The 25,712-nt window shown below is 55.9% G+C and overlaps 1 protein-coding gene across 11 annotated transcripts; it reads right to left on the bottom strand.

Moving 5' to 3' along the window:
• Positions 1-258: 258 nt before the first annotated feature.
• Positions 259-25,268, bottom strand: KANSL3 (KAT8 regulatory NSL complex subunit 3). Of its 11 annotated transcripts, none has more exons than XM_071729094.1 (22): positions 24,953-25,264; positions 24,082-24,252; positions 22,280-22,370; positions 21,832-22,017; positions 21,533-21,664; positions 21,140-21,256; positions 20,343-20,444; positions 20,123-20,194; positions 19,670-19,744; positions 19,355-19,512; positions 18,580-18,643; positions 17,966-18,166; positions 17,069-17,225; positions 15,764-15,841; positions 12,484-12,678; positions 10,790-10,874; positions 9,813-9,967; positions 8,983-9,095; positions 8,219-8,432; positions 7,267-7,400; positions 2,977-3,133; positions 259-922 (listed from the first exon to the last, which is right to left on the bottom strand). In XM_071729094.1, the coding sequence occupies exons 1-22, from the start codon at positions 25,252-25,254 to the stop codon at positions 348-350; spliced, it is 3,534 nt and encodes a 1,177-aa protein (XP_071585195.1). In that variant the 5' UTR covers positions 25,255-25,264; the 3' UTR covers positions 259-347. The 11 variants fall into 11 exon arrangements, 8 of the variants coding, with proteins under 8 accessions (XP_071585195.1, XP_071585196.1, XP_071585197.1 ...); XR_011722966.1 differs by lacking the exon at positions 2,977-3,133 and adding an exon at positions 5,313-5,420 and having other exon boundaries at positions 794-922; positions 24,953-25,261; XM_071729097.1 differs by lacking the exon at positions 259-922 and adding an exon at positions 1,075-2,353 and having other exon boundaries at positions 24,953-25,268.
• Between the last annotated feature and the right edge of the window lie 444 nt (positions 25,269-25,712).

Consider the following 25,712-nt stretch of genomic DNA (forward strand, 5'->3'; position numbering starts at 1 on the left):
GCTCCCTACAGCCAAGCTCAGGTTTCCCCAAACTCCTGGTCATGGCCAAGGGGTTCTGGGGGTCCCCAAGGCTGAGCTCAGTTTTGCCCAAGTGCCCAGTGGTGGCAAAGGATTCCCGAGGGTCCCCGAGGCCACACTTGGGTCTTCCACAAGCACCTGGTGGTGGCCAAGGGTCCCCAAGGCCACACTCAGTCTTCCCCAAAATGCCCCAAGTGTCCCGGGGGTCCCCATGGCCAAGCTGTGTTCCCCCAGCACCCACTGGTGGCCGAGGGAGGTCCCGGGGGTCCCCATGACCAAGCTGTGTTCCCCAAGCACCCACTGGTGGCCGAGGGGGGTCCCGGGGGTCCCTATGGCTTCTGTCCCAGCGCGGTCCCCGTGGTGGCGATGCCGGGGGAGGTGGCCAAGGTGATGAGGGTGGTGCTGGTCCCTCCTGGCAGCACCCCCTGGGGCACCAAGTGTCTGCTGGCCACGGGCTCTCTGGTGTGGAGGACGGTGCTCCCCTCGTCCACCACGGAAGGGACCCTCCCCAGGGTCTCCACTGCCCCCAGAGCATGGCTGAGAGCTGGGGTGCCCTTGCTCAAGCCGCCCTCCCCAGGGCTGTGTCCCAGGGCTCCGTCCCCCTTCACCGTGCTCAGCGTGGAGGTGAGGATCAGAGTTTTGGAAGCTGTCTGCAGGACGGGTCCCACCTTGGGGTGCAGCAGGCTGCCAGGAGAGCCGGGGGTGCTGGCCAAGGGGGAGGTGGTGAAGGTGACGGCGCCAGTGGGAGAGGTGGCAGATGAGGAGGAGGAGGAGGAGGAGGAAGGGTGGATGCCCGGCAGTTTGAGGGGGGCAGAAGGAGCCTCCCCCATCCCCGATTTGGTCAGCGCTGAGAGCTTGGCGTCCGACATGACGTAGAGAGTCTTCATGGGGCTGGTGGTGGTCACTGGGGAGAAGGCAGAGAGAGGTCAGAGGCTGTGGGTGCCCACCCGGGGCTGCAGACCCCCAGCTGTGCTCTCACAGCATCAATGGGAACACCCTCACCCCAAACAATTTCTCCCCCATCTCCAACCTCAGCCTTCCCTCTGTCAGTTCAAACCCTTCCCCCTCATCCCATCCCTCCAGGCCCTTGTCCCAAGTCCCTCCCCAGCTTTCCTGGAGCCCCTTCAGGCACTGGGAGCTGCTCTAAGGTGTCCCTGGAACGTTCTCTTCTCCAGACTGGACACCCCCAGCTCTCCCAGCCAGGCTGCAGATCAGAGCTTTCATCCTGGTGGTTTTCCCACCTGATTCAGCTCCCACAGCAGCCACAGCCCAGAGAGTGACAGAGACTTCACTGGAACCCCATCCCTGGGTTTAGATGTGCTCAAGAGAAGGAAAAAAGCTGCTGGGTGAAGACAACCCCAACCTGGAACAGCTCCTGTGGCTGCCCAAAGCTGTGACAGGGATGGAGCAGGTCCCCAGGAGCAGGAAGCAACCCTGGGTCACCTGTCCCCACCAGTACAGTGTCACCAAAGATGCACCATGGTTGTCCCTCACACCCCTCAGTGGTGACAGCAAGCCACCACCACCACAGCCCAGAGCAAAGGACAACCAACCATCCAACCATGGGGAGAGCATCCTGGGGGCTGAGGGGCAGGGGACAGCAGAACAGGCCACTCCAGCCACCCCTCCAGGGCTGGGGTGGGGACACAGAGGCTGGGGACACGGCCCAGGCACAGGATGCTGCTGCTGGACATCAGCAATGATCACTCCACAGGACTGAGAGCCTGGAGAACTTTCTGTGCTAACCCCCCCAGCAACTTCCCTACCAACTGCTTGTCCCCACTGGATGCAATGCCAAGCAGAACCAAAGGACAAAAGTGGGTCAGGTTCTCCACAGAGGACCTCACACCATCCACTACCTAAGACAAAGAACAAAAGCAAGAACTGAAAACACTCAGAAGACTCCAGCCCAGTGCTTCTGCTGAGCTATGGAGGACAAAAGGGGGCTGGAGGGGCTGCAGAGGTCAGTGAGCTGGGCTTTAACACAAACCAGGGTGGTAAAATGATCCAGAGTGGCTTCATTTGTCCTCTGGAAAACAAGGGGCAAGAGGAAATGGCCTCAAGAGAGGTTTAGATGAGATACAAGAAAAAACTTCTTCACTGAAAGGGTTACTAAAGCCTGGCACAGGCTGTCCAGGGAGGTGGTGGAATTGCCATCCCCAGAGGGCTTTAGAAGATGTGAAATCAGTTGAAATAAACCAAAACCCAACTTGGGAAGAGGTCCAGAAGCCCTGGAGGCTGCCATGGATCACAAGACCACTTTGCATTGATTTTTGTTTGGGTGTGAGGCTGGGCAGTGGCTCTGCAGGGTTCACTGAGCTGGGACTGGATGAGTCTGAGAAGAAAAAAAAAAAAAATCAATAGAGGCAGCAAGAGGGAGCCAGGAGAGGAGGATGGGGACCCTCAACACCAACTGCAGATCAGGTTGAACACCCCAAAATTGAACTGCTCTGAAATGGTGGCCTCAAAGCAAAACTTGAAAGAAACTACAAAGAAATAATGGGGGAATCTAACTTCATAGAATCCCAGAATGGGTTGGGTTGGAAGGGACCTTAAAGCTCACCCAGTGCCACCCCCTGCATGGGCAGAGACCCCTCCCACAGCCCAGGGGGCTCCAAGCCCCATCCAACCTGGGCTGAGGCACTGCCAGGGATGGGGCAGCCACAGCTTCTGGGGGCACCCAGGGGCTCAGCACCTGCACATGAACATTTTTTTTCCTAAGGCCCAACCTCAATCTGCCCTCTTCAAGTTTGAATCCATTGCCCCTTGTCCCCACACTGCACCCTACAGCCTTCTCATAGCTTAAAGGGAGAAAAATAATGAAGAAAAAAAAAAAACAAAAACAAGCACCAACCCAAAAAGAAAGCCATTGGCTTAAAAATAAGGAGGATTGAGGCAGTTACTCCCTGGAGTGACTCCACAGATGTCACCCCACCCCACCACTGCCCTGTGCCTCACCTAAGGGTGCTGCCGAGGTCAGGAGTGCCGGGGGGGTGGTGGGAGCCATCTCGGGGGCAGCTTGGGCTTTGCTGAGATCCATCTGAGCCAAGAGCTTCCCAGGAGAGGTGGTGCTGGTAGCCAGGGTGGCCAGGTTCCCAAAAGCACTGTCTGGAGCCTGGAAGGGTTACAAAGTAAGGGAGAGCTACTGGAAGTGCCTCATCCACCAGCCAAGGGGGGGCTGCAACTGCTCCTCAGAGCTCTCACCTAAAAAAAAAAAAAAAAAAAAAAAAAAACCCAAAAAATTGGGAATCAGAGCGTGGCTCCTTCCTGCTTCTGCCAGCCTCGCCCTCACTCTGACCAGGAAAAATGAGCACCCAGAGAAAAATCTGCTTTTTAAAAGCAGGATGGGGTCACCTGCAGCACCAGGACAAACTCGTTGCCTTTTTCTGGAGCTCTGTCCCTGTTTCTGGCTCTCAGGGACATCAATCCTGCTCTGGCTTCCTCAGCAGCAAGAGTAAAGCCACAGCCAGGAGCTCCAAAATGGGTCCCAGATGGTGTGGATTTGTAAGAAGGCTGTGAAATCACCCCTGAAAGCCCAGCAAAAACCAGGACCTCATGCCCCCAGCATCCTCTGCATCAGAAGAGCTTCCCTCAGGCTCGATGGTGCAGCAGTTCCTCTGCCCAGAACCAGGTGCTTAACACCAGTGTCCAACAGGTATCCAACTGGGAGAGCTTGGATGTGTGTCCTAAGGCAGGTGGCAGCACACCCTGAGAAGCCCCAGTGAAATACCTGGAAATTCCCCAGTCTGAGGAGGTTTTTCAAAGGTCTCTGGGCTGCCTTCACTTGCCTCAGCTCTGCCCAGATGCTTCAGCAAGCTGACTGAGCAGAAAAAGAAAAAAAAAAAGAAAGCCTGATCCAGCATCACTCCACTCTTCACAGAGCTACTACCAGGACACAACCACAACCACCACGTCTGAATCACCACGGAGCAGTTTCTTGAAAAGAGAAGCTGCAGCTTGCTCCTATTTTCACTTTCCAGCCACCCAAACATTTCTGCTTCTTCCTCCCCTGCTCCTCACAGAAAGCACTTGCACCAAACACCTCAGGGAGATTTCCTGATCCTTCACCTCTCTTTTAATGCTCAAAGGAGGAAAAGAGCATCCACTCAAAGCTGCTGCAGGCATCACCCTCAGTTTTAATTAAAAAATCACAACCTCTGCCTGGGCTTCAGCTTCCTGCCCAGCAGAGCCTTCAGCTGGAATTTCAGAGAGAACCCAACCCCCTCAGGCTCCTGCTGGAAGCACAAAGAGTTTTAAGCCCCCGGTGGCTTCCCCAAAGCCTTTTGTGAATTTGCTGCTTTACAGGAAGCTCTGCTGGCTGATGTAAGCTTCATGTGCTAAAGGTACAGAGGAGCTGATGTCAAGGGCTATAATTAGTCACCAAACCACCCAGCTGATGCCATTTCCTGTAAGAAGCAGCTTTTGGTTGGCTTTCCAGGCAACTCTCACAGCTCTGGCCACACCACTCAGCTCTTCCCTCAACTCCCATCTCAGCCCCGGAAAGAAAAGTCCTGGTGGAGGATTCACTTCCAAGTGTCTTAAAATATTAATCCCTCTGGGAACTCCTTATTCAGCTCCATGGAGTTCCTGGGGGATACTGAGGGTCTCCCAAAGGCACTGAACCATGGAATGTTCAGAATTGGAAGGGACCTTTGGAGATGATGGAGTCCAACTCCCCTGGCACAGCAGGATCCCCCAGGGCAGGCCACAGGAACACATCCAGGGGGGTTTGGGAAGGCTCCAGAGAAGGAGACTCCACAGCCCCCCTGGGCAGCCTGGCCCAGGGCTCCCTCACCCTCACTCTCCAGAAGTTTCTCCTCATCTTGAGGTGGAACTTCCCATCTTCCAGCTCCAACCCATTCTTCCCTGTCCTGAGCACCCCTGAACAGAGATTGTCCCCTTCCTCTTGCCCCCCACCCCTCAGATACTGATGGACATTCACAGATCCCCTCTCAGCCCCAGGGCTCTCACTCTTTCTCCCCAGCAGAGATGCTCCAGTCCCTTCCTCACCCTCCCAGCTCTCCCTTGGCCTCTCTCCAGTAGATCCCTGGAACTGGGGAGCCCCAAGCTGGATCCAGGATTCCAGGGGTGGTCTCCCCAGGGCAGAGCAGAGGGGGAGCAGAACCTCCCTGGATCTGTTGGACAGACTTTTCCTGATGTCCCCAGGACCCCAAGGTTTGGAGCTGCTCTGAAGGAGGTCTGGGGAAGCCCAGCAGTTCTGAGAGGCTCTCAGGCAGTCTCTGAAGAGCCCCAAAACCAGGGATGAAGGGTTTCAGCCCCAAGAAGCAACTCACCCTCTGCTCAGGTGGGCTCTGCACTAGCTCTGTCTGTCCCAGCTCTACCCGAGTGGGCTCTAAGCTCAGCTCTGCTCTGTCGCAGGCTCTGTGGAGCTAGAGAAGGGACTGAAAGAAACACAAACAAGTCAAGAGAGGAAGGATGGGGGGGATGTTCCTAAATTCCAGCTTTAACCAGCAAGAAACCTGGGTGGGAACCACTGGTGGTGGTGGAAGCAGGGCCAGCTCTACAGCAGCACAGGACACGTGAAGGTTTGGGGCTCCTGCTGTGGTGCTCACCCCAAAAGGCTTCCTCCTCAGGATGGTGCCTCCCTAAATACACCTCAGGGCTTCAGGCAAAGGATCAGAGAGTCATAAAATGGTTTGGGTTGGAAGGAACCATAAAGATCATCTGGTTTCATGGGCAGAGACACCTTCCCCAAGCTCCATCCCACCTGCTCTTCAACACTTCCAGTGTTCCACCTGGAAGCAACCTTCAGGAAACCTCCAACCTCTGCAGGCAGCAGCAAGGTGGAGAAACACTCTCCACAACTTGAGGCAGCCCAGGAAAATGGACCAAAACTACAGCTTCATCTCCAAAGATTGCTCTGCCTCTCCTACAGCAGTTTCCCTGCCTGGGCCCTACCTTAGAGATAGAAAAAGAAGGCAAATCGTGTGCAAGAGGAAAAAAAATCAGCCAACAAACCCAGCCCTGCCAGCGTGGAGTGATCTGGGGCTCCTCAGGCTCCAGTGCAAGCTTAATCACTGCTGGGAACAGGGGCTTGATCCTCACTGGCTGCTCCACACACTCAGAGTGCCCAAGCTGCAGCATTTCTCCTGCTGGGAGCCTTGTGACTCTCCTGTCCCCCCAGACACAGCCCAGCATCCAGCAGCCCCCTCCTGCAGGGCCTCCTCCAGCCCCCTGAGGCAGGACAGGCCTGGGCTGCCTGCTTTCTCCTCCTTCTCCACCTCCAAGCAAACATCAAGAGGAGAAACCCAAGTGTTGGGGAAGGCACCTGAGCTTGGGCCAAGCTTGCTGGTGGCACCTCCCAGCCAGCCCTGCCCAACCACCCTGTGCAGGGTCTCAGATCCAACCTCCCCACCCTCACTTTTAGGGATCCAGCTCAAAACTGACTGCTCTGGGTGGGAGCCCAAGGATACCCCTGCAGGAAATTCCCCTCAACCTCCAGGGTTTGAAGTTGAGAGGTCCATGTCAGTGCACCCAACACAAAAAAAACCCAAACCAACAACCCAGGCATCTTCTGCTTTCAACTCAGCCACACCAAGACTTGCCCAAGGAAGCCAGAAGGCAGCCAGGGATCCTTGAGGGTCCAAACAGCCAGAGGATTTCTTGCTGCCAGTGACCCACCTCCAAAAGGAGACCTCAGCCACCAGATACAGCCCTAGAGCACACCCTCAGCACTTCAGAAATGGCAGAGAGAAAGAGCAGGAGCTGGACACCTGCAGAAGGAAATGGTACAGGATCCCTGACACCCACCTGACCCAGCCTCATGTCAGGGCACCCAAGAGCCAGAAGCAGCATTCCCAAGAGGACAGCATGGCCAAGCCTGAGCAGGCAGGGGACAGGCCCTCAACAAGCAGCTTTCCTCCTCCCACCAAAACCTGGCACTGCCAAGAAAGCCTGGAGCTGCAGGAACAACTCCCACACTGGTGCTGGCTTCCCAAATCCATCTGGAGATGGCCTCAGTGCAGTGCTAAGGGGATACGGAGGACAACCAAACCCTGCCACTAGCAGACACAAAGATGATCTGGCTCCTCCTCACCTGGCTCCTCCTCACCACCACCTGACACAGCCCCTTTCTCCTTGGCCTCAGCAATGAAACTCATCACACCCCAGAGAGCTGTGACCAAGAACATCCCCCACTCCCCAGGCCAACTCGATCTGTAACAGCCAGCAAAAGCTCAGAGAGAAGCAGAGGACACTTTATCTCTAGAGATGATGTAAAAAAATCACCTGAGGTGCCTGTGTCTGCATTGGCTGCTCCTCCAGCTGGGGCTGCACAGTCCCCATGGCAGCCTGGCTCAGCGTGGTCACACGGCTGGGCTGTCCCCTCAGTGTCACTGTGATGGTGGTTGGGGCCTTCAAGCCTGGAAGAAACATGAGGGAGATGTCCCTGAGCCACAGGGACTGTGGAGGTCACCTTCAGCACAGGAAGGACATGGAGATGTTGGAGTGGATCCAGAGGAGGCCCCAGAGATGCTGGGAGGGCTGGAGCAGCTCTGCTCTGGAGCCAGGGGGAAAGAGTTGGGGGTGTTCAGGCTGGAGAAGAGAAGGGAGCAATGGGGAGACTTTAGAGCACCTTCCAGTGCCTGAAGGGGCTCCAGGAAAGCTGGGGAGGGACTTGGGACAAGGGCCTGGAGGGATGGGATGAGGGGGAAGGGTTTGAACTGACAGAGGGGAGACTGAGGTTGGAGATGAGGGAGAAATTGTTTGGGGTGAGGGTGCTGAGCCCCTGGGTGCCCCCAGAAGCTGTGGCTGCCCCATCCCTGGAGGTGCTGAAGGCCCCAGGTTGGGTGGGGCTTGGAGCACCCTGGGCTGTGTCCTGGGTGTGTCCCTGGGTGTGTCCCTGGGCGTGTCCCTGGGCGTGTCCTTGCACATGGCACTGGGTGAGCTTTAAGGTCCCTTTAACCCAAACCAATCTGGAATTCAGTGGTTGGCAGGTTCTGCCTCTCCCAACGCTGTCCCCAGCGCTCCTGTCCCCACTGTCCATGGTAGGGGTGGCACTGGATGAGCTTTAAGGTCCCTCCCAACCCACCCAACCCACTCTGGGATTCCCTGGTTCAGGGGCTCAGAAGTGGTGAGCAGGTGCTGCTGCCCTCAGCTCCACCCCGAGGGCAAAACCAGCTCTGGAATCAAGATTTGGGGTGCTGGGGTGCTGTGGGTGCCTGACCCCCTTCTCCCTCACCTGCTGCTTGGTTGGAGATCTGAGCCAGGCCTGGGAGGCTGCTGGCCAGCTTTGCCAGGCCCCCGTTTGTCAGGAGCTGGTGAATGGCCGTGGGCTTCCCGCTGGCCCCCAGGGACAGGGAGGTGGCAACCGGGATGGTGCGGACGATGGTGCCCGTGGCTGTGGTGATGGCACCCAGGCCCTGCAGGGGGGTGGGGGTCTTCACAGCTGAGCTCTGGGAGGAGAAGAAGAAGCAGTGAGTACCTGGCAGGGGGAAAAGAGGATGCCAGGATGGCCTCTCCCACCCTGCAGGGTGGTCTCCAGACACAGCTCTGCAGGTCAAGCTGTCCCCCCCACCCTGCGCAGCCTCAGCTGGGAAGCTGGACTGGGAGAAACTGGGAGAGGCTCCTCCTGCCCTGAAACCACCCGGTCAGTCAGGTCACCTCAGACTGAAGGGGTGGGGAGCACTGCCCGAGAGGTCACGGGTTTGTGTCTGCCCAGAAAAACAAGGAGAGAGATCAGATTCCCTGCAGTTCCTTCTCCAAACCTCAGCATCTTCTCGGTGGCCACCTGGAAACCAGCCCCCCCTTCCTAAACCTCCTGCCATCCAGGGGAACTCCTGATCCCTGGGACACAGAATCATTTCAGCTCAGTTCACACCCAGCCTGCCTCATCTCTTCTGCTCCTGGAGCAGCCACCTCCTCTATCTCAGTTCCCTCTGGATCCTGATGCCTCCAGGCAGGTTCCCTCCATCCAGGGATCTCTGATGCCTCCAGGTTCTGTACCTGCACGGGTGGCCCAGCAGCAGCCACACTGCCAGGAAGGGCTGAGGACTTGGTCCCAATGTCCTGCAGGCTGAAGCTCAAGCCTTGCAGCAGGCTGCTGGCAGATGCTGCTCCTAGAAAACAAAAGAATAAAAAATAAAGAATTGAGGTTTGGAGAACTCACCACCACAAAACTCCAGGTCTGGTTATATGGCAGGTGTCTGCAGAACTGTAATTTGGGAGGGACCTTAAAGCTCATCCAGTCCCCACCCCACTGCCATGTGCAGGGACACCTCCAGGATACACCCAGGACACACCCAGGATACACCCAGGACACACCCAGGACACACCCCAGGGGGCTCCAAGCCCCACCCAACCTGGGGCCTTCAGCACCTCCAGGGATGGGGCAGCCACAGCTTCTGGGGGCACCCAGGGGCTCAGCACCCTCACCCCAAACAATTTCTCCCTCATCTCCAACCTCAGTCTCCCCTCTGTCAGTTCAAACCCTTCCCCCTCATCCCATCCCTCCAGGCCCTTGTCCCCAGTCCCTCCCCAGCTTTCCTGGAGCCCCTTCAGGCACTGGGAGCTGCTCTAAGGTCTCCCCATTGCTCCCTTCTCTTCTCCAGCCTCAACACCCCCAACTCTCTCCCCCTGGCTCCAGAGTGCTTGGATCACCTCAGTGGCCTCCCCTGGACCCAGTCCCACATCACCATGTCCCTCCCTCCTGTGTTGGGGACCCCAGAACTGGACCCAGCAGTGCAGGGGAAAGGTTCTCACAAGATCCACTACATGACCTGGAAACTGTTTTGACCTTTTACATTCAGGAAAGGGACCCAGAGAGAGGCAGGTACCTTGGAGGGCACTGGGTGGCTGGGCCTGCATGCAGTGGGTGCTGCTGGCCACCAGCCTGCTCTGCAGGGTGTGGAAGGCACTGGGTGCTGTGCTGCTGGGGATGACAGCAGAGGGTGCAGGGCCTGGGGAGGAGGTTTCTGCTCCAGAAGTCAACCTAGAAAGGGAGCAGAAGAGAAAGATTCCAGTTAACAATCAACAGCACAGGGCAAGGCGAGGTGGCTTTGTCCCCAGGCCATCCAGGGGGGTTCCTGGAGGTGTTAAGGGAAGGAGTTGAGGAGATGCAGGAAGCCAAAGCAAGAGAAGTTTCCCTGTGTCCAGTGAGGCAGCCAGAACAAGGAGCACCCCTGGCAAAATCCGTGTTATTTCCCAATAGGAACTGAGCTTGTTAGATGTGTGCATCCACCTTGGTGCTGTGCCACCTAAAAGCAATTTATTTGGTGGTAAAACATTTCTCATTTAAAACCTACTTTCTGTTTGAGACCACCTCTTCTTCCTCTCCCCTCCCAGATCAGTCAGAGTCCAAGCTTGGTTTGAATTAAAAAGGGAAAATAAGTGATGTGAGAGGTCACCATCAGATTCATTCCCCTACAGCCAGTTAATCAACTTCACCATCTGATATTGAGGTTTTCCCCCCCCCAATTTTTGGTTAGAAAAATGCCTGACTGTCAGGAAAGGATTAAAGACAGCACTGAATTTCTGGCAACAACACCACAGACACTCAGAAGACAGAGAAGTAAACTTGGGATTTGGGAAACCACACAGAAACATCACCCAGGAACCCAATACCTTCTGCTTCTGCCCATTTCTCAGTCTCATTCTTGCTGTCAGTTGAAAACACTTTTTAGGAGCCAAAGAGTCACCCACCCTTCAGAAAGTCCCAGTCAGGAGCAAGAGAGCAGAAAGCTCCAGTGTGGTTGGTGCTTCCCACCAGCAGCCTGGTCAAAAAAGACCCTCAGCTTATAAAAATACCACTCACTTGGGGGTGGTGAGCAGTCCTGCCAGCTCCTTGGCACCCGACACAGCCTGGCCCACAGCCATGGGGACTGGCTTCCCAGAGACAACTGCAAAAGAAAAAAAGAGAAGACACCTCACTCTCCTCCTCCTCTTCCTCCCTGGGTTGTGAGGGATTCCCCCCCTCTCACAACAACCCCCACGGGCACGGTGCTGGGGGCTGCAGGCTCCTCCTGCTCCCAAAGCATCTTCTCCAGGATACACACACCCCGGGTACCATCCAACAGAGCAAGATGTTTATCAACAAAACATTTTTTTATGAAGAAAAAAAACACGAAAGCTGCTGTGGTGGAAGTGTTGATGACAAAGAAGATTAAAGGAATCAGCTTCCAAAGCTGCCGAGCAGTGAAAATCCCTCAACACCAACTGCAAAGCTCTCTCTTAAAATATTATCTCCACTAATTCCCTCTTCCAAAGCCACCAGGGAACAGATCTACCACCTCAGCTGATGAGCTGGGCTCTGGCTGGGTGGTTACTGATGGATTTTGTAAGGGTTCTTGCAAGACACTTCACAAAAATACACAAGGAATGTGGGGAGTCACAAGATTGGTTTATTGCGGCGCTTTGGGATACAACTGGGTTTGTCTTGGGCATTCCTCCTGCTCACACCCGTTGGTAAGAGTGGGAATTCTTGGGTTTGGTTCATGTTTAACTTCTGCAATTCATTTCCTTTCTGTGGAAAGAAGTAAAGTTTGGAAAATTAAAAAAAAAGAAAAAAAAAGATTGTGGAAAGCAGAGGTTTTCAAAGCTGCCAGGAGATGAACCTTAAAAAAAAAACAAGGACTTGGATTTAGTAATTCATTTGCATGGTTCAAAACGAGTTGATAAATTAACTGAGAGATGGTTCCTGAGGAGGAGAGTCATTTCTCAGCTTTGAAAACCTCTGATTTCCTCTGGGAGTGGAGCCCCTGCCTTGTCAGCCCTGCCCTGCACCAACAAGCCACTGCTCGACGTGTCCCAAGTCGCACACACCAAGGCAAGACTTCAGGTCCAAGAGTGAGAGCACCCAAAGCTTCTGTCCTCCTCCTGAAGGCTCCAGATGACAGCACATCCCCTCTTCTTGGGCTGCTGGGTTGCAGGCTTTTTTCCCCCTCATCTGCAGAAGCAGGAAAGGAGCTGGAATTTGTTTAGAGGAGTCAAAGTTCCAAGAGGAGCAGTGGATGGGGCGCCCAGCTGAGTGGTGAAGTTTCAGCACACACAAAGGTCTTCCAGAGGGAGGGACATCCCCATCATCCCAGAAGCAGGAGCACATTCCAAGGCAGAACTTCAGGCAGGTGGCAGGACTGGAGATGTGGAAGGAGGAAAGTGTTCTCCAGGCCTGGCATTCTGCTTCCAGCAGCAGCTCGATGCCTCCGAGGAGGGAGAAAAATCCACCTGGCAGCTCCCAAGGCCACAGCTGAGGGTGCACTCCTGACTGCTGCAGGACAAAAGAGGCTCCTGCCAAGCCCCTGCGTGCTGCTAGCCCCCACGCTTCCCCAGCTAGCCCTGAGCTGCTCACACCTCAAGGCTCTGCTTTGTTTTCTGCAGCTAAGTGCTCCAAAAATTATTAAAAATAAATAAAATCTTTTAAAGATCACTTGTCCCCTTCCCTCCCCACGCCGTGCCCCAGGGGAGGGGGATCCCTGGTTACAAAGCAGCTTTGCAGAGAGCACAACTCACTTTCTGCCTGGGTGGTGAGGGGGGCTCCGTGCCCCACACCCGCAGCATCTCCGTGGGAGACAATGGTCACCTTGATTTTGGCTCGTTTGGAGGGTTTGGTGCACTGGGTCGGGCTGGGGCTCTGCTGCTGCCTCTTCAGCTGCACACGTACATCATCTTTGTCAGCCCCTTCCGAGTGCTCTGAGGAGACTGGAACTGAGGGACACAGAAGTAGCTGGGTTGAAACCCGAGGGCCGGATCCTGCCAGGGCGGCGCCGGGTGCAGCAGGGGGTGGAGGAGGACACATGCCCATGCACACTTCCACAGCTCCCTCCATGCCAGCCTTGCCCATCACCCACGCACCAGGAACCCACCAGGCTCCTCCTTTCCACCATCTACGCTGACTTCTGGGGGCCCTAAAGCTGCTGGCTCGTGGTCAGAGCCGGGGCAGGGCAGCAGCTCTGCCCCTGCAGTGAAAAAAAGCAGATGGCTACAGGGACATCACACCTCCACAGAAAGGCTTTTCTTCAGTCCTGGCATCAGGCCCCTCGGATCTCCCTAATTTCCAGGTGAGAAGCAGAGGATGCAGAGACTTGGGGAGGTGGTGCAGGGATGCTGCCAGTGCTGGGGCCAAAGCTGAGCCCCACTGCTGCTCCAGGGTGCCAGCTGCAGGACTCGCAGTGCGGTGCTCCCGGGGCTCCTCACCAGCCTTCCAGGAGCTGGAAGGTTTCTGAGAGGCACAAAGCGAAGCAGTTGTGAGCACAGAAGGGTCTGCAGCAAAGCCAAGCCCAGACACACGACCCCTGCACTGCTCAGGACCAGGGGAGAAACCCACGAGCTGAGATTTCTCTTCCACACCAGTGATGCGTTTTGCTGCCATGGCCTTGACCCTCACCCCTGTTCCATCCTGCCAAGAGCTACTCAAAAAACAAAGCCCAGAGGAGTGATGCCAAAAAAAGCCCAGAGGAGTGATGCCAAAAAAAGCCCAGAGGAGTGATGGCAAAAAAAGCCCAGAGGAGTGATGGCAAAAAAAGCCCAGAGGAGTGATGGCAAAAAAAGCCCAGAGTGATGCCAAGCTGCTCAGGGCAGCCCAGGAATGGTCTTGGTCTGCAATGTCCTCACCACCTGCTCTCCAACCACTGGGGTGTGAGGGCCCAGCCCCAGCCTGACACCTCTGTGGTCTGGGGTGGAAGGAGAGTGTGGATCTGCCCCCCGTGGTGGTGTCTCCAAAATGCAGCCACAGCCACAGATGTGACCCCCGGCAAGGAGGAAAGATCTTTCCTCAAAGCTACAGAGGGCCCTCTCCATCAGGAGCTTCTGCAGACCAGGGCTCACTCCTTCTTCACAGGTGGTGCTGGGCATCTACACTGTGTGTTCAGCAGCCTGGGGACCAAGGTGACAGAACCCCAGAGTGTTGGGTTGGAAGGAACCTCTGGAGCTCATCCAGGGCAGGATCCCCCAGAGCAGGTGGCACAGGAGGGACTCCAGGGGGGTTGGGAATGTCTCCAGAGATGGAGACTCCACCACCTCTCTGGGCAGCCTGGCCCAGTGCTCTGCCACCCTCAGAGGCAACAAGTTCCTCCTCAGCTTGAGCTGGAGCTGCCCAGGGTCCAGTTTGTGCCCGTGACCTCTTGTCCTGTCACTGGGCACCACTGACACCAGACTCTGCCCCCCCTGACATGAAGGTTAGATGAGATCAAACCAATAACTACCTGTGTGCACACAGATTATGTGTTTATCCATTCCCTCTATGCCACCTACACACCTCCAAACCCCAGGGACAGCACAACTGCACAGCCAAAACCCTCAATGTCAGGTGACTGCCAACATTTTGGGGCTGTTCTGCCCCCCAGACCAGGTGCCAAGCTGACTGTCCTGCTATCAGACACCCAACTCCAACCTGCTAATCCTCGTGCAACCCTCCCCGTGCCTCCAACCCCCTCCAAACATGCGTGGCCTGACTCACTCTCCAGAGGAACCTCGTGCACAGCCCCTGGGAACCAAAGCCACCCCTCCCTGAGTGCCACCAGCCACGCAGGAGAGTCACAGGGCACATGCAGAGGCATCAGGTGCCCCTCAAAGCATCCCTGAGCAGTGTCACCCAACGTCCCTCCTGTGTCCCCAGCAAAGGGCTGGGCTGGGAGGAGCACCCTGCTCCCCAACAACAGGGAATGCTCCCCACCCTTCCTGCCTCACAGCTCAGGCAGCAGAGCCAAGGCAGGGAAGAGCCCAAAAGACCTCAATCATCTTTCAAATCTTATCAAAAGGCAACCCAGGCTGGTGCCAGCCTCTCTGCATCTCCCCACCAGCAGGAAAACATCTACTCTGGTTTCTGTTCCCAGCAGATCCTGGGTTGGAGGAGCCAGGGCAGGTGCTGGGCTCCATGGATGCTCCCAGTGAATCCCATGGCACAGGGGGAAGGCAAAGCAAGGCTCAAGGGAGAGGGAAAACCTTAAACAAGGCTCAAGGGAGAGAGAACCCTTTAAACAAGGCTCAAAGGAGAGGGAAACCTTTGGAACAACCAACTCAGCCAAGGTCTCCTCCACACCAACACTCAAACAGAGAAGTGACACCTTGGATTCCAACCTCTTGTCCTCTCTCCTAATCCCAGATCCACACAGTCACACCCAAACCAAACCCATTGTCTTCAGCTCCCCTGGGGGTCTCACCTCACACTCTCTGACCCTCTGAGGACCTCACACACTCAGGGCCACCTCCCCAGGTGACCCAGCACCCAACACACAGGGCTCCAAGCTGCTCACCTCCACATCTCTGCTGGTCCTGCTGTGTCCCTCTCCCAGAACATCCCCACCTTCCCAAAGCCACCCCTTGCTCTGCTCTTCTGCCCAACCTTCCAAGTCACTTGTTCCCAATCCTGCCAACAGCCCCTTGGTGCTCCAGGTGTTTGGGACACTCCACCAATACTCGTGGTGGGCTCTCAGGCTGATGTCCACCTCCCCTTCTTCTCAGCCCCAGCAGAGGGTTGGAAAGGGTTAAATTCACCCGCACAAAAAAGTCACCAAATTGTCCACAAAGTCTGAGGCCAGCAGAGCTGCCAGAGCAGAGCAGCATTTACCCAGGACAGCAGGGAGAGGGAGGAGCTCAGGAGAAGGGGATGTTCTCAGTTAGCAAAGTGAGCCATGGGCTTCAGATACAGCAAGGAGAAAGCAAAATGCAGGGAGAAAAAGGGACACACCAGGCCACATCCCCAAACCAGGGCAAGGGAATAGGAAGATGATGAAAAGAAAGGAGCAGTGACAGAGAGAGGGAGAGAGAGAGTGAGAAGTGAGGAGATACTCACCAAAGAGACATGAAGAGGTGCCAGGAGGAAGAGCTTTCCTCACCAGCATGTTTTGTTTCAGAAAAGCAGCAAACTGAGCTGAAATGAATCAGAGAGAATTACAGTATCACAGCCCGGCTCTGGAGGGGGGAGAGGGAACTCCAGGGACACCACTGTGACCCACAGACAGAAGAGAGCTGGGAGCAGGCAGGCAGAGAGCTCCAGACACGACTCATCCAACCAGGGGCACAAGGGAGACACACTGACCTCCTCCTGGCCACCCAACACCAGGAGGGACATCAGCTCAGCTTTCCCTGAGAGCACAACCCACCAGCACCAGCCCCACAGCCACGGGGGAAAAGGTCAGGGAATAGGATTAGGACCAGGAGAGGCAGGAGCAGTTGTACTGAGAAGCTGAGAGCAGCTGGGAGCCATCAGCCAGCACGTCCTTCAGCAGCTACGGCCACCAAACCTGGCCAGAAGCAGCACTCTGGACAAAGCAAGGTGACCACAACACACCCCACACTACAAACTCTCCTCCTGCTACCTAGAAACTTCCTCCCTCAACTCCAAAACCAAATAAACAGATTGTTTTTCAACCCGTGGCCTGAGAAATGAACGGAGAGCCAAGCTTCAGCTTCCCCTGCATCCCACCCCTGAGTTAGGGAAGACTTTAGAAAACATGGAGGGTGAGAAGCTGGCAGGAGACAACAAGTCTGGTCAGGTCTGTCTTGAGCAAAGAGAAAAGGAAAGAAAGGGAGGATGGAGAACTACTCTCCAGGTGCTGCTGGGATTTGCCAGAAGGGATCACATCACCACCAAAACCATTCCCTGAATCCAGAGCATCCCCCACCAGGCTGAAGCTTTTTAATCTGCAGCTACCAGGACAAGGCAAGCCCCCAGTTTGTGATCCAGAGCAGCTTTTCCAAGGCCATTTCCTGCAAGATGACTCTGTAAGGACTCGAGCTCAAGACCTTCAGTCACCTCCTGAGCACTTTAGCCTCCCTCCCAAGCAGCCTTCAAGGACACGAGACACCAGACAAGAGGCTCACACTTGAAAAAGAATTAAAAGTGTGGCTATGTGGAGAGTTGGGCAGGCAGAACAAGTTACAAGCAGCAGCACCACCATTTCCAACTTAATTTCAACCCTCCACAGAGCCTTTGGATGAGAGATGGGGGAGGATGAGGTGTAGAGAAAACTGCCACAGGGAGCTTGGAACTCAAAACAGGACTCAAAACCCAAAAACCTAAACACACCAGGACAGACAAAAGAGCAAAACTGGGGACGCTGAGAGGGAAGAGGGTGGGCAGGAGGCAGGGCAGTACCTTGTGCCTGCTTGTGTGTCAGGACAGTGTCCATCCTCTGCACCTGCCTCTTCAGCAGCTGCGTGGTGCTGAGCTGGCTGGGCTTCTGCAGGGAGGACACAGCAGCCATCTTGGTTTTGGGGCTTGAAGTGGGGCTGCTGGAGACACTGGATAAGTCCTGTTTGAAGGGAGGGAACATCTCTTACCCCCACAGAACCCAAACAGTTGAGAACCCGCAGCCCTTTGCTGGGACAGAGCTGTTTCTGAAGGTTTTGCTTGCCCCATGAATCCCCTTCATGTCCTCCTTCCTCCACCACCACCCACCTCCTCACCACCCCTCAGGCAGTACTAAAACATCTCTTCACATGACAGAACCAGAGTGTTGGGTTGGAAGGAACCTCTGGAGCTCATCCAGGGCAGGATCCCCCAGAGCAGGTGGCACAGGAGGGACTCCAGGGGGGTTGGGAATGTCTCCAGAGATGGAGACTCCACCACCTCTCTGGGCAGCCTGGCCCAGTGCTCTGCCACCCTCAGAGGCAACAAGTTCCTCCTCAGCTTGAGCTGGAGCTGCCCAGGGTCCAGTTTGTGCCCGTGCCCTCTTGTCCTGTCACTGGGCACCACTGACACCAGACTGTGCCCCCCCTGACACCCCCTTGAAGTACTGAGAAGTGGTGATAAGATCCCCCTCAGGCTCCTCTTCTCCAGAGCCAACAGCCCCAAGTCCCTCAGCCTTTCCTCACAGCAGGGATGTCCCTGTCCCCTCATCACCTTCATAGCCCTCTCTGTCCCCTCCCCAGGGGGAGCCCAGAACTGGACCCAGTTCTCCAGCTGGGGCCTCACCGGGGCAGAGCAGAGGGGGAGGAAAACCTCCCAACCTCAGCCTTCCCCAGCTCCAAGCATCCCAGGGATGGTTCCCACCTCAGATCCCGAGGGAGAGGCAGGCACTTTGGCTGCTGGGGAGGCAGGTCTGCTGCTTCTTTCTGGCAAATCAAAGGAGAGGTCCCTGCGGGTTGGGTCCCGTGGTTTCTTTTTCTTCTCTGCATCCAGGTCCCGGGGATCAGAGCCCGAGTGGCTCTCAGCTCGGGTGAGGACTCCAGTCAAGAAATCTGCAATCTCATCCTGGGAAAGGGGAAAAGAATCACGAGGACCAAGCAGTGAGAAGATCTCTAAAATCAGAGCTTGAAACAAACAAAAAAATAAAACAAAACAGAGAAAGACAGATTCCCAAGAGGACAAAGGGACCTCTCTAGGTTTAATGTTCCACAAAATGAAACCCTAAAAGCTTAGAGGCTTTCTCACTGAAGCTCAGACTCCCCTGGTTTCTGTCAGGTGGGAGAGAAACCTGATGGTTTCTCCACTGCTCCCAAATTGGGGAATTGTTCTCTCCTCCTGAGACAGCTACTGCAAAACCCTTCTCAGGAGACAAATCACCCCCAACCCTGGCAGTGAAGTTGAGATGTCTGGACACTCAGACACTTCAACAGAGATTTTTTTATAGAGCTGAAATGTAAAAGGCAAATTTCTGTGGTTACCTGGATGCACCTGTCCACCATGCTCTGGGTCAGGCCTTCAGACTTCTTTTTGGCTTTGCTTATCCTATGAAAGAAACCAGAAGGATGTCACTGTGTTTGGTTTTCCACAGCACTCCTCACCCAAGAGCAGGATTCAAGCCCCAGAAAGCTCAACAGAGACCCAGAGGGGGGCAAGAGCAGCTCCCTCAGCTCTCCAGAGCACAGTCTGCTGGAAAGAGGAGATTCAGCCCTCAGAAACCCTGAGGAAAAAGGCCAAGTGTCCAGTTTTCAAAGCAAACCTGGCATTTCCTTCCCTTCAGAACTCTGTCTTCAGAATTTGAGGCTTCTTTCTTTGCTTTCCTGTCCTGATTATCCCTGCTATTGATTTCTCACCTATACAATGCTCCAGAACCTCCCCTGCACAGCTGGGTCCAGCTCTACCATCAGACCAACCTTATTCTCACACTTGCTCAGATCCCCCAGACACCCCCAAGTGTGACAGGAGAACAAGCTCCAAAGTTTACAGAAACCTCAGGACCTTCTTGCCTCTGGCAAGGCTCTCACAGTCCCCCCACCTCAATTCTGAGCTGATTCCAGAGCTGGGAAAGAGATGAAAAAGCAAATACTTGGGCTTACCACCAAAAAACAACCCTCAGCCACCACACCAGGTTCTGAATAACAAAGCTGATCCTGATGGGGCATTTTTATGCAATTCCCATCTGCTTTCAGTACTAAATTTGGGTACAGAGCATGCTCAGAGCTCTGAGAAGACACTGTCCACTCTGCAAACCACTACCTGAGGTTGTCATCTGCTCCTCCCACCACCACCATGCTGTTATCAGCTCGGATTTTCTCCCGGAAATCTTCCATGGCCTCAATGTTGCACTGGAGGGAATTCTGACCAATGACAAAGAGGACAGGGGTCTTCATCTCCAGGAGGGGGTCATCAACATCCTGCAGGAGCAAAAGGGAACTGTCATCCAGAGGGACTGATCCAGCAGGCAGAGTCGAAGCCCTTTGTGAGATTTGTAATCTCCCAATTATGGCTGGAATTCCCAGGTGAAGGAAACAACCAAAAGATTTTATTCCTCCATCTCTCTTTGGTCCTTACCCCTCTGGGGCCATCAATGGTGAGCAGGGGGAATCCAAGGCACACAACTGCAGTGACATATTCCATCACTGAAACCTGGGGACAGAAATAAAAAGCAACACTCAGCAAACCTGACAGTCCAGAGCATGAAGGGGGCACAGAAATATCTTCTGTTTCTAGACTTTGCTTTGCTGAATCAAAGAGTGGGGGAAAAAACCCACTAAGTTACATAAGCTGTGACCAGAAATAACCCAAATTGTGAGCAAAAATCAAACTGTGACCAAAAATCACTCAAATTGTCACCAGAAATCATTAAAATTGTGAGTAGAGGGGGTGTCTCAAAGCCAGGCTCTGGAAAGAGTAAAAGGGACAAGAATTCCCTCCCTGGCAGAACCTGAAACACAGCAGTAACTCAAATCTAACTCTGACCTGAAGCCATCAAGTGGCTTCTGAGAGGATGCAAAGGGAACTCACGTGACAGGCCACCAAGGCACCCGTGTTCCACCCAATCAGGATGATGGGCTTGTGAGAGAAGTGGCTGTGAATCTACAGGAGAAAAAAAATAAAAGACAGGGCTGGAGAAGACAGACAGACAAGGGGACAATGCCCTGGGGTGGCACAGCACCTCCAGGCAAGGAGAAGAGTCTGAATGGAGCAGGAAAGGCAGCTGGGGAGGCTGCTGGCCCTCACTCACCTCTGCCACTTTGCCCCTCACTGCCCCAATCATGTGCTCCAGGCACTGCAGCACCCCCACCCCACTGCCATTGTTCAGCAGGTGGGTGGCAATGGGGATCACCTGTGTTTGGAACAGAAAAGCCATAAATAACCAACTGGTTACTGGGGAAAACCAGTACCCACAGCAATTAGCACAGCCTAGAACCCATTCTATGCAGGAACTTGTGCTTTCTCTCTCCCTCTTTCCCTTGGGATTTGCTTCCAGTTACTAAAATCCAGAGGAAACAGAACTGCCCAGAGAGTGAGGTGCTGCACCTCACTCCTCCACACCCAGTGAATCCACCACGTTACTGAGGAGAACTGTAAAATGCCACTGGGGTGGGACTTGAAGGACCATCTGCTCCAGCCTTTTGAGGTAAGAACATGATTGAGATGAGACAGCCTTGTCAAGATGAGTCTTGAACGTGCCAGGGCTGGGGGGAAAAAGGATTCCAGGGCTTGGGAAAGAGGTGTGTGAGCAGCCCTGCCTCCAGGCAGAGGACTAAGGTGACCTACAAACTCTTTCCTCCACCCCCTGCCTACCAGAAGGCTCCTCAGTCCCTCAACACAGGAACAATGCAACCCAAACTGCTGGAGAGGGAGGGCTTTGGTCTGCAAGAGGCCCCAAACGCAGCTTCATCCCTCGTGCAGTGCCTCAGGTGCTAAAGCCCAGCCTTTGCTTTCAGCAGAGCCACCCGTTTGGGTGCACTGAAGATTTTTAAACCCAAGCTCAGCCAAGAGGCAGGAGCTGGACCTTCCCAAACCAACCACACCCACCTTGCCCAAGCAGGAAAGCTGCGACTGCCAGAACCGGTGCCGCCGAGAGGTGGGGAACATGGAGTTGGAGGGGCCAGAGGAAGCAATCAGGATGAGGGGGGAACCAGGCAACTTGCTCTACAAAATTCAACAAAGATGTGTCAGGAAAAGCAGCTTCCCTTCCTTTCCTGGGCAAGGCAAGAAGCATCAATTCATCATCGACTCATCCCGTTTCCCCAGGCAGTACAGAGGGCACGTGCCCAACACGAGGAGTTCCCCTCATCACACGAGTCTAAAACAGGAGGAAAAAGAGCCCAGGAAGCAAGACTGAGGCAGAAAGAAGAGGAAAGCAGAAAGATGAGAAGAATAAAGGCAGTGTCAGAGCAGGCTCCTGACTCCCCAGGGGGTACTCACAGGTTTGTTATGTGACAAGACCCCCACAGCTGGGTCCCAGGGTCTCTTCAGCAGCAGGGACAGAGCCTCAGCACCTGCTGCCCCTGTCTTGGTGGTGGAGGAGAGCAGCATCCTGTCAATCAGGGTGGGGATCTGAAACCAGAGGCCACAAAGAGCTGAGGAAAGGCACAGCACCTTGGAAACATCACCCCTGCCACCCCAAAAAAAAAAAGGAGCAAGACTCCATCAGCTTCCTTTAAGGAGTTTTATCAAACAAGAACATTTTAAGTGATAAGAAAGTGATTTGCTGCCTGGATCACCTTTCCTTTAAGTGTTTGCAGAGCATCCAGGTAAGCAGCCAGCACTGGCAAGCTGAGGGTCTCCACTAACGTTGTGTGAAGCCACTGGATCAGTTTGGTGTCCCAGTTGACACTAGCCAGAGCCTGGCGGACCCTCCGAGCACATTTGTCCACTGCTATCCTCCTCAGGACTGGCTCGTTGCAAGCCTAAAATCCAGGGAATTCAAAGGAAAAAGTGAGGGCAGAAACAGAGGGCACCTCCGTGCATCCCAAACCACAGGAAAGCATCAGCCTGAAGCAACCTCAAGTGGGCAAAAGCCCAACATCCTCTCAGCCAGGAGAAAATCCCTCCTCAATGCAGCTCAGAGCTTGCCCCAAGGCCAAGATTTTCCTTTGCCTCCAGGAAAACACAGGTGGCAATTCCAGCAGGGAATGTGTGGCAATTCCAGCAGGGAATGGGAGAGCTCACCCCTTCGTTAGCCAAACGAGCCAGCCTGTCTGACTGCAGAGCTTTGTGGATCTTGTTGAAGAGCTTGTTCTGGGCCATGGTCCAACCCGTCCTGTGGGGAAAGCAGAGGGAAAGTCAGTCCCTGTCCCACAGACATCCAGCTGATGGGCAAAAAGGGAGGTTTTGTCCTGAGGATCCCAGTTAGAGGGTGGCCCAATAAAAAGCAGGTGTCACATGTCACCAGGGTGTGGCAGAGAACAGCCAAGCCTCAGAGAGACAAGAGGAGCAGCAGGAGCAAGACAGAACACCAAAATAATCACTGCTTTTAGCAGAGGTTAATGCCACAACTCTCAGATAAACTTTCCTGAAGGAAAAAAAACCCAAGCCATTTTCCATCACTGCAGACTGGCTTGGTGACATGTTCAGGGAGGGGTTTTTATTGAGGCATAGCTTAATTTTTTTTCATTTTTGACACTGGAACACAGGTGAATTGAGGAGCTACATGTCACTTCCCCATCCCAACCTCCTCCAAACACATGAGAGAGATTCACATGATGCTTGTGGGAGAGGTGCAGCAGCTCCATTGCCCCCAGGAACTTTAACAGCAAGTGGATGAGAAATTCAGACATGAGAGTTCATTTTCTTTGAACATTGTTCACTTCAGGAACATCACTGCACATAGAGTCGTGCTGAATAAACCCCCCACCAACTGAAAAAAAACCTCAACATGTGAGGAGTGGGTGCTCAGAGCCCCAGATTTCATAGAATGATAAAATGGGACCTTAAAGCTCCCCCAGTCCCACCCCCTGCATGGGCAGGGACCCCTCCCACAGCCCAGGGGGCTCCAAGCCCCATCCAACACCTCCAGGGATGGGGCAGCCACAGCTTCTGGGGGCACCAGGGGCTCAGCACCCCCTCAGGAAAACTTTTTTCCTAATGTCCAACCTCAATCTCCCCTAAATCTCCAAGTTTTAACCCATTCCCCTCCTCCTCTCCCTACCCCCCATGTCCAAAGCCCTCCTCCAGCTTTCTTGTAGCCCCTTCAGATATTGGGAGGTTGCTCTGAGCTCACCTGGGAGCCTCCTCTTCTCCAGGCTGAACACCCCCAATCCCTCAGCCTGGCTTCCCAGGGAGCTGCTCAGCCCTCTGAGCATTTCAGGGGCTCCTCTGGACACCTTCCAGGAGCTCTGTGTCCTCCTGGTGTTGGGGACTCCAGAACTGGGCCCAGCACTGCAGGAGGGGGGTCTCAGAGGAGCAGAATCCCCTCCCTCAAACACTCCCTGTGCAGGTCAGGAAAGGGCTGCAAGCCCCCTGATGGCTCACATTAAACCTCAGCTCCAGCACCACCTCCAAGCCTTTCTCCTCCCATCCCACCCTCACCCATGGAATTGCCTCCACCCACCCAGAGAACTTGGCCTTGCTGAACTCCACGCAAGCCCACAAGGTCCCTCCTGGCCAGGTCCTGGGGACACGGACACGGGGGGACACACGGACACGGGGGGACACACGGACACGGGGGGACACACGGACACGGGGGGACACACGGACACGGGGGATATGGGAATATCATGGGGATATGGGAGTATCATGGGGATATGGGAGTATCATGGGGATATGGGGACAGATGGATGTAGGGGGACACAGACACGGGGACACATGGACAGAAGGATGGGGGGACAGACGGATGGGGGGTGTAGTAGGGACCTGGGGACAGACAGACATGGGGGGACACACAGACATGAGGGGGGTGCAGTAGGGGCCTGGGGACAGACAGCCACGGGGGGACACACGGACACGGGGACAGTCCCTTTCTCCCCCCTCACCTGTTGACGTGCTCCTCCCAGTCATCGGGGGGCGGGGGGGCATCGGCGTCGGTGCGGGCGAACATGACGTGGCGCTCACACTCGTTCATCACACTGCGAGCCTTCTGGTTGTCATAGAGGGGCACGGGGGTGGGGGTCACCGTCTCCACGTCGATGGGGACATCGGCCTCGCTGTGGGGAAGAATCACAACCTTTAGAAAACACGGGGGTGGCTCAACCCTGGGGTCTGTTTGAAAAAAATCAAACCCCGACAAGCTTTGTGGCCTGGGCTGATTCCCCCCCTCCCAAACCCCGAGTGCGCTCCCACTCCTCACCCCAAACTCACCCACCGACCCCAAAACACAACCCTTCTTCCTGCCTCACTCTATGGCCATGAAGCCAGCCCCCAGCCTGTCCCCAGGGCAGCTCATACACCCCAAAACCTGCTCCAGGCTCCTCAGCCCCCATAGGATGGCCCTCACCCCACATGCACCCCTCACAGACCCTCAAGACCACCCCCTCTCCCCTCACAGACCCTCAGCACCCCCCCAGCCCCACACCCTCCCCTCTCAAACCCCTAAGCACCCCCCCAGCCCCACACCCTCTCCTCTCAACCCCCTCCAGCCCTACACTCTCCCTTCTCAGACCCCTCACAACTCCCCCAGCCCCATTCTCCCCTCAGAGACCCCTCAAAACTCCCCCAGCCCCACATTCTCCCTTCACAGACCCCTCAGCACCCCCCCAGCCCCACACCCTCTCCTCACAGACCCCTCCAGCCCCATTCTCCCCTCACAGACCCTCAAGACCCCCCCACCCCCACACTCCCCCCCCCCAGCCCTCTCCCCCCAGGCCTCTCAGCCCCCCCAGCCGCCCCCCAGCCGCCGGGGCTCACAGGTTGGTGCCGGGCTGCCTGCGAGGGGTGAGGAACAGCATGCGGGTGGGACGGGCGGCGCTGGCGTCGGGGTGGGCGCTCCAGGGCTTGGCGTAGCTGTGGTCCAGGCAGACCAGGTCCAGCTCCCGCTCATGAGCCGACAGCTGCAGGAGCAGCGATGTCCCCATCCTCCGCGCCGACCACTGCAGCTCCCGGTCTCGGTCGCGATCCCGGTCGCGATCCCGCTCGGCCCCGCGCTGCGACATGGCCCGAGCAGAGCCCCCCTCCCACCCCCCTGCGCGACACGGCGCGACACGGCGCATGCGCACACGCCACCCCTGCGCCCCGGGCTGGGAAACCCCGCGGGGCGGGGACACGGGGGGGCGGGGACACGGGGGGCGGGGACACGGGGGGGCGGGGACACGGGGGGCGGGGACACGGGGGGGCGGGACACGGGGGGCGGGACACGGGGGGCGGGACACGGGGGGGGCGGGGACACGGGGGGAGGGACACGGGGGGGCGGGGACACGGGGGGAGGGACACGGGGGGGCGGGACACGGGGGGGCGGGGACACGGGGGGCGGGGACACGGGGGGCGAGACACGGGGGGCGGGACACGGGGGGCGGGACACGGGGGGGGGCGGGGACACGGGGGGAGGGACACGGGGGGGGCGGGGACACGGGGGGAGGGACACGGAGGGGCTGGACACGGGGGGCGGGGACACGGGGGGAGGGACACGGGGGGAGGGACACGGAGGGGCTGGACACGGGGGGCGGGGACA

This window comes from Heliangelus exortis, chromosome 30 (assembly GCF_036169615.1).
Source record: "Heliangelus exortis chromosome 30, bHelExo1.hap1, whole genome shotgun sequence".
Lineage (NCBI taxonomy): Eukaryota > Metazoa > Chordata > Aves > Apodiformes > Trochilidae > Heliangelus > Heliangelus exortis.

Bases quoted from the DNA above. Each gene is read 5' to 3' on its own strand.
- KANSL3 (XM_071729094.1), bottom strand. From the start codon at position 25,254: ATGCGCCGTGTCGCGCCGTGTCGCGCAGGGGGGTGGGAGGGGGGCTCT. The intron at 22,371-24,081 runs GTGAGGGGGGAG...CTTTCCCCACAG, and splicing joins TGGGAGGAGCACGTCAACAG to GACGGGTTGGACCATGGCCC. The intron at 20,445-21,139 runs GTGGGTGTGGTT...TTCCAAACACAG, and splicing joins AGCTTTCCTGCTTGGGCAAG to GTGATCCCCATTGCCACCCA.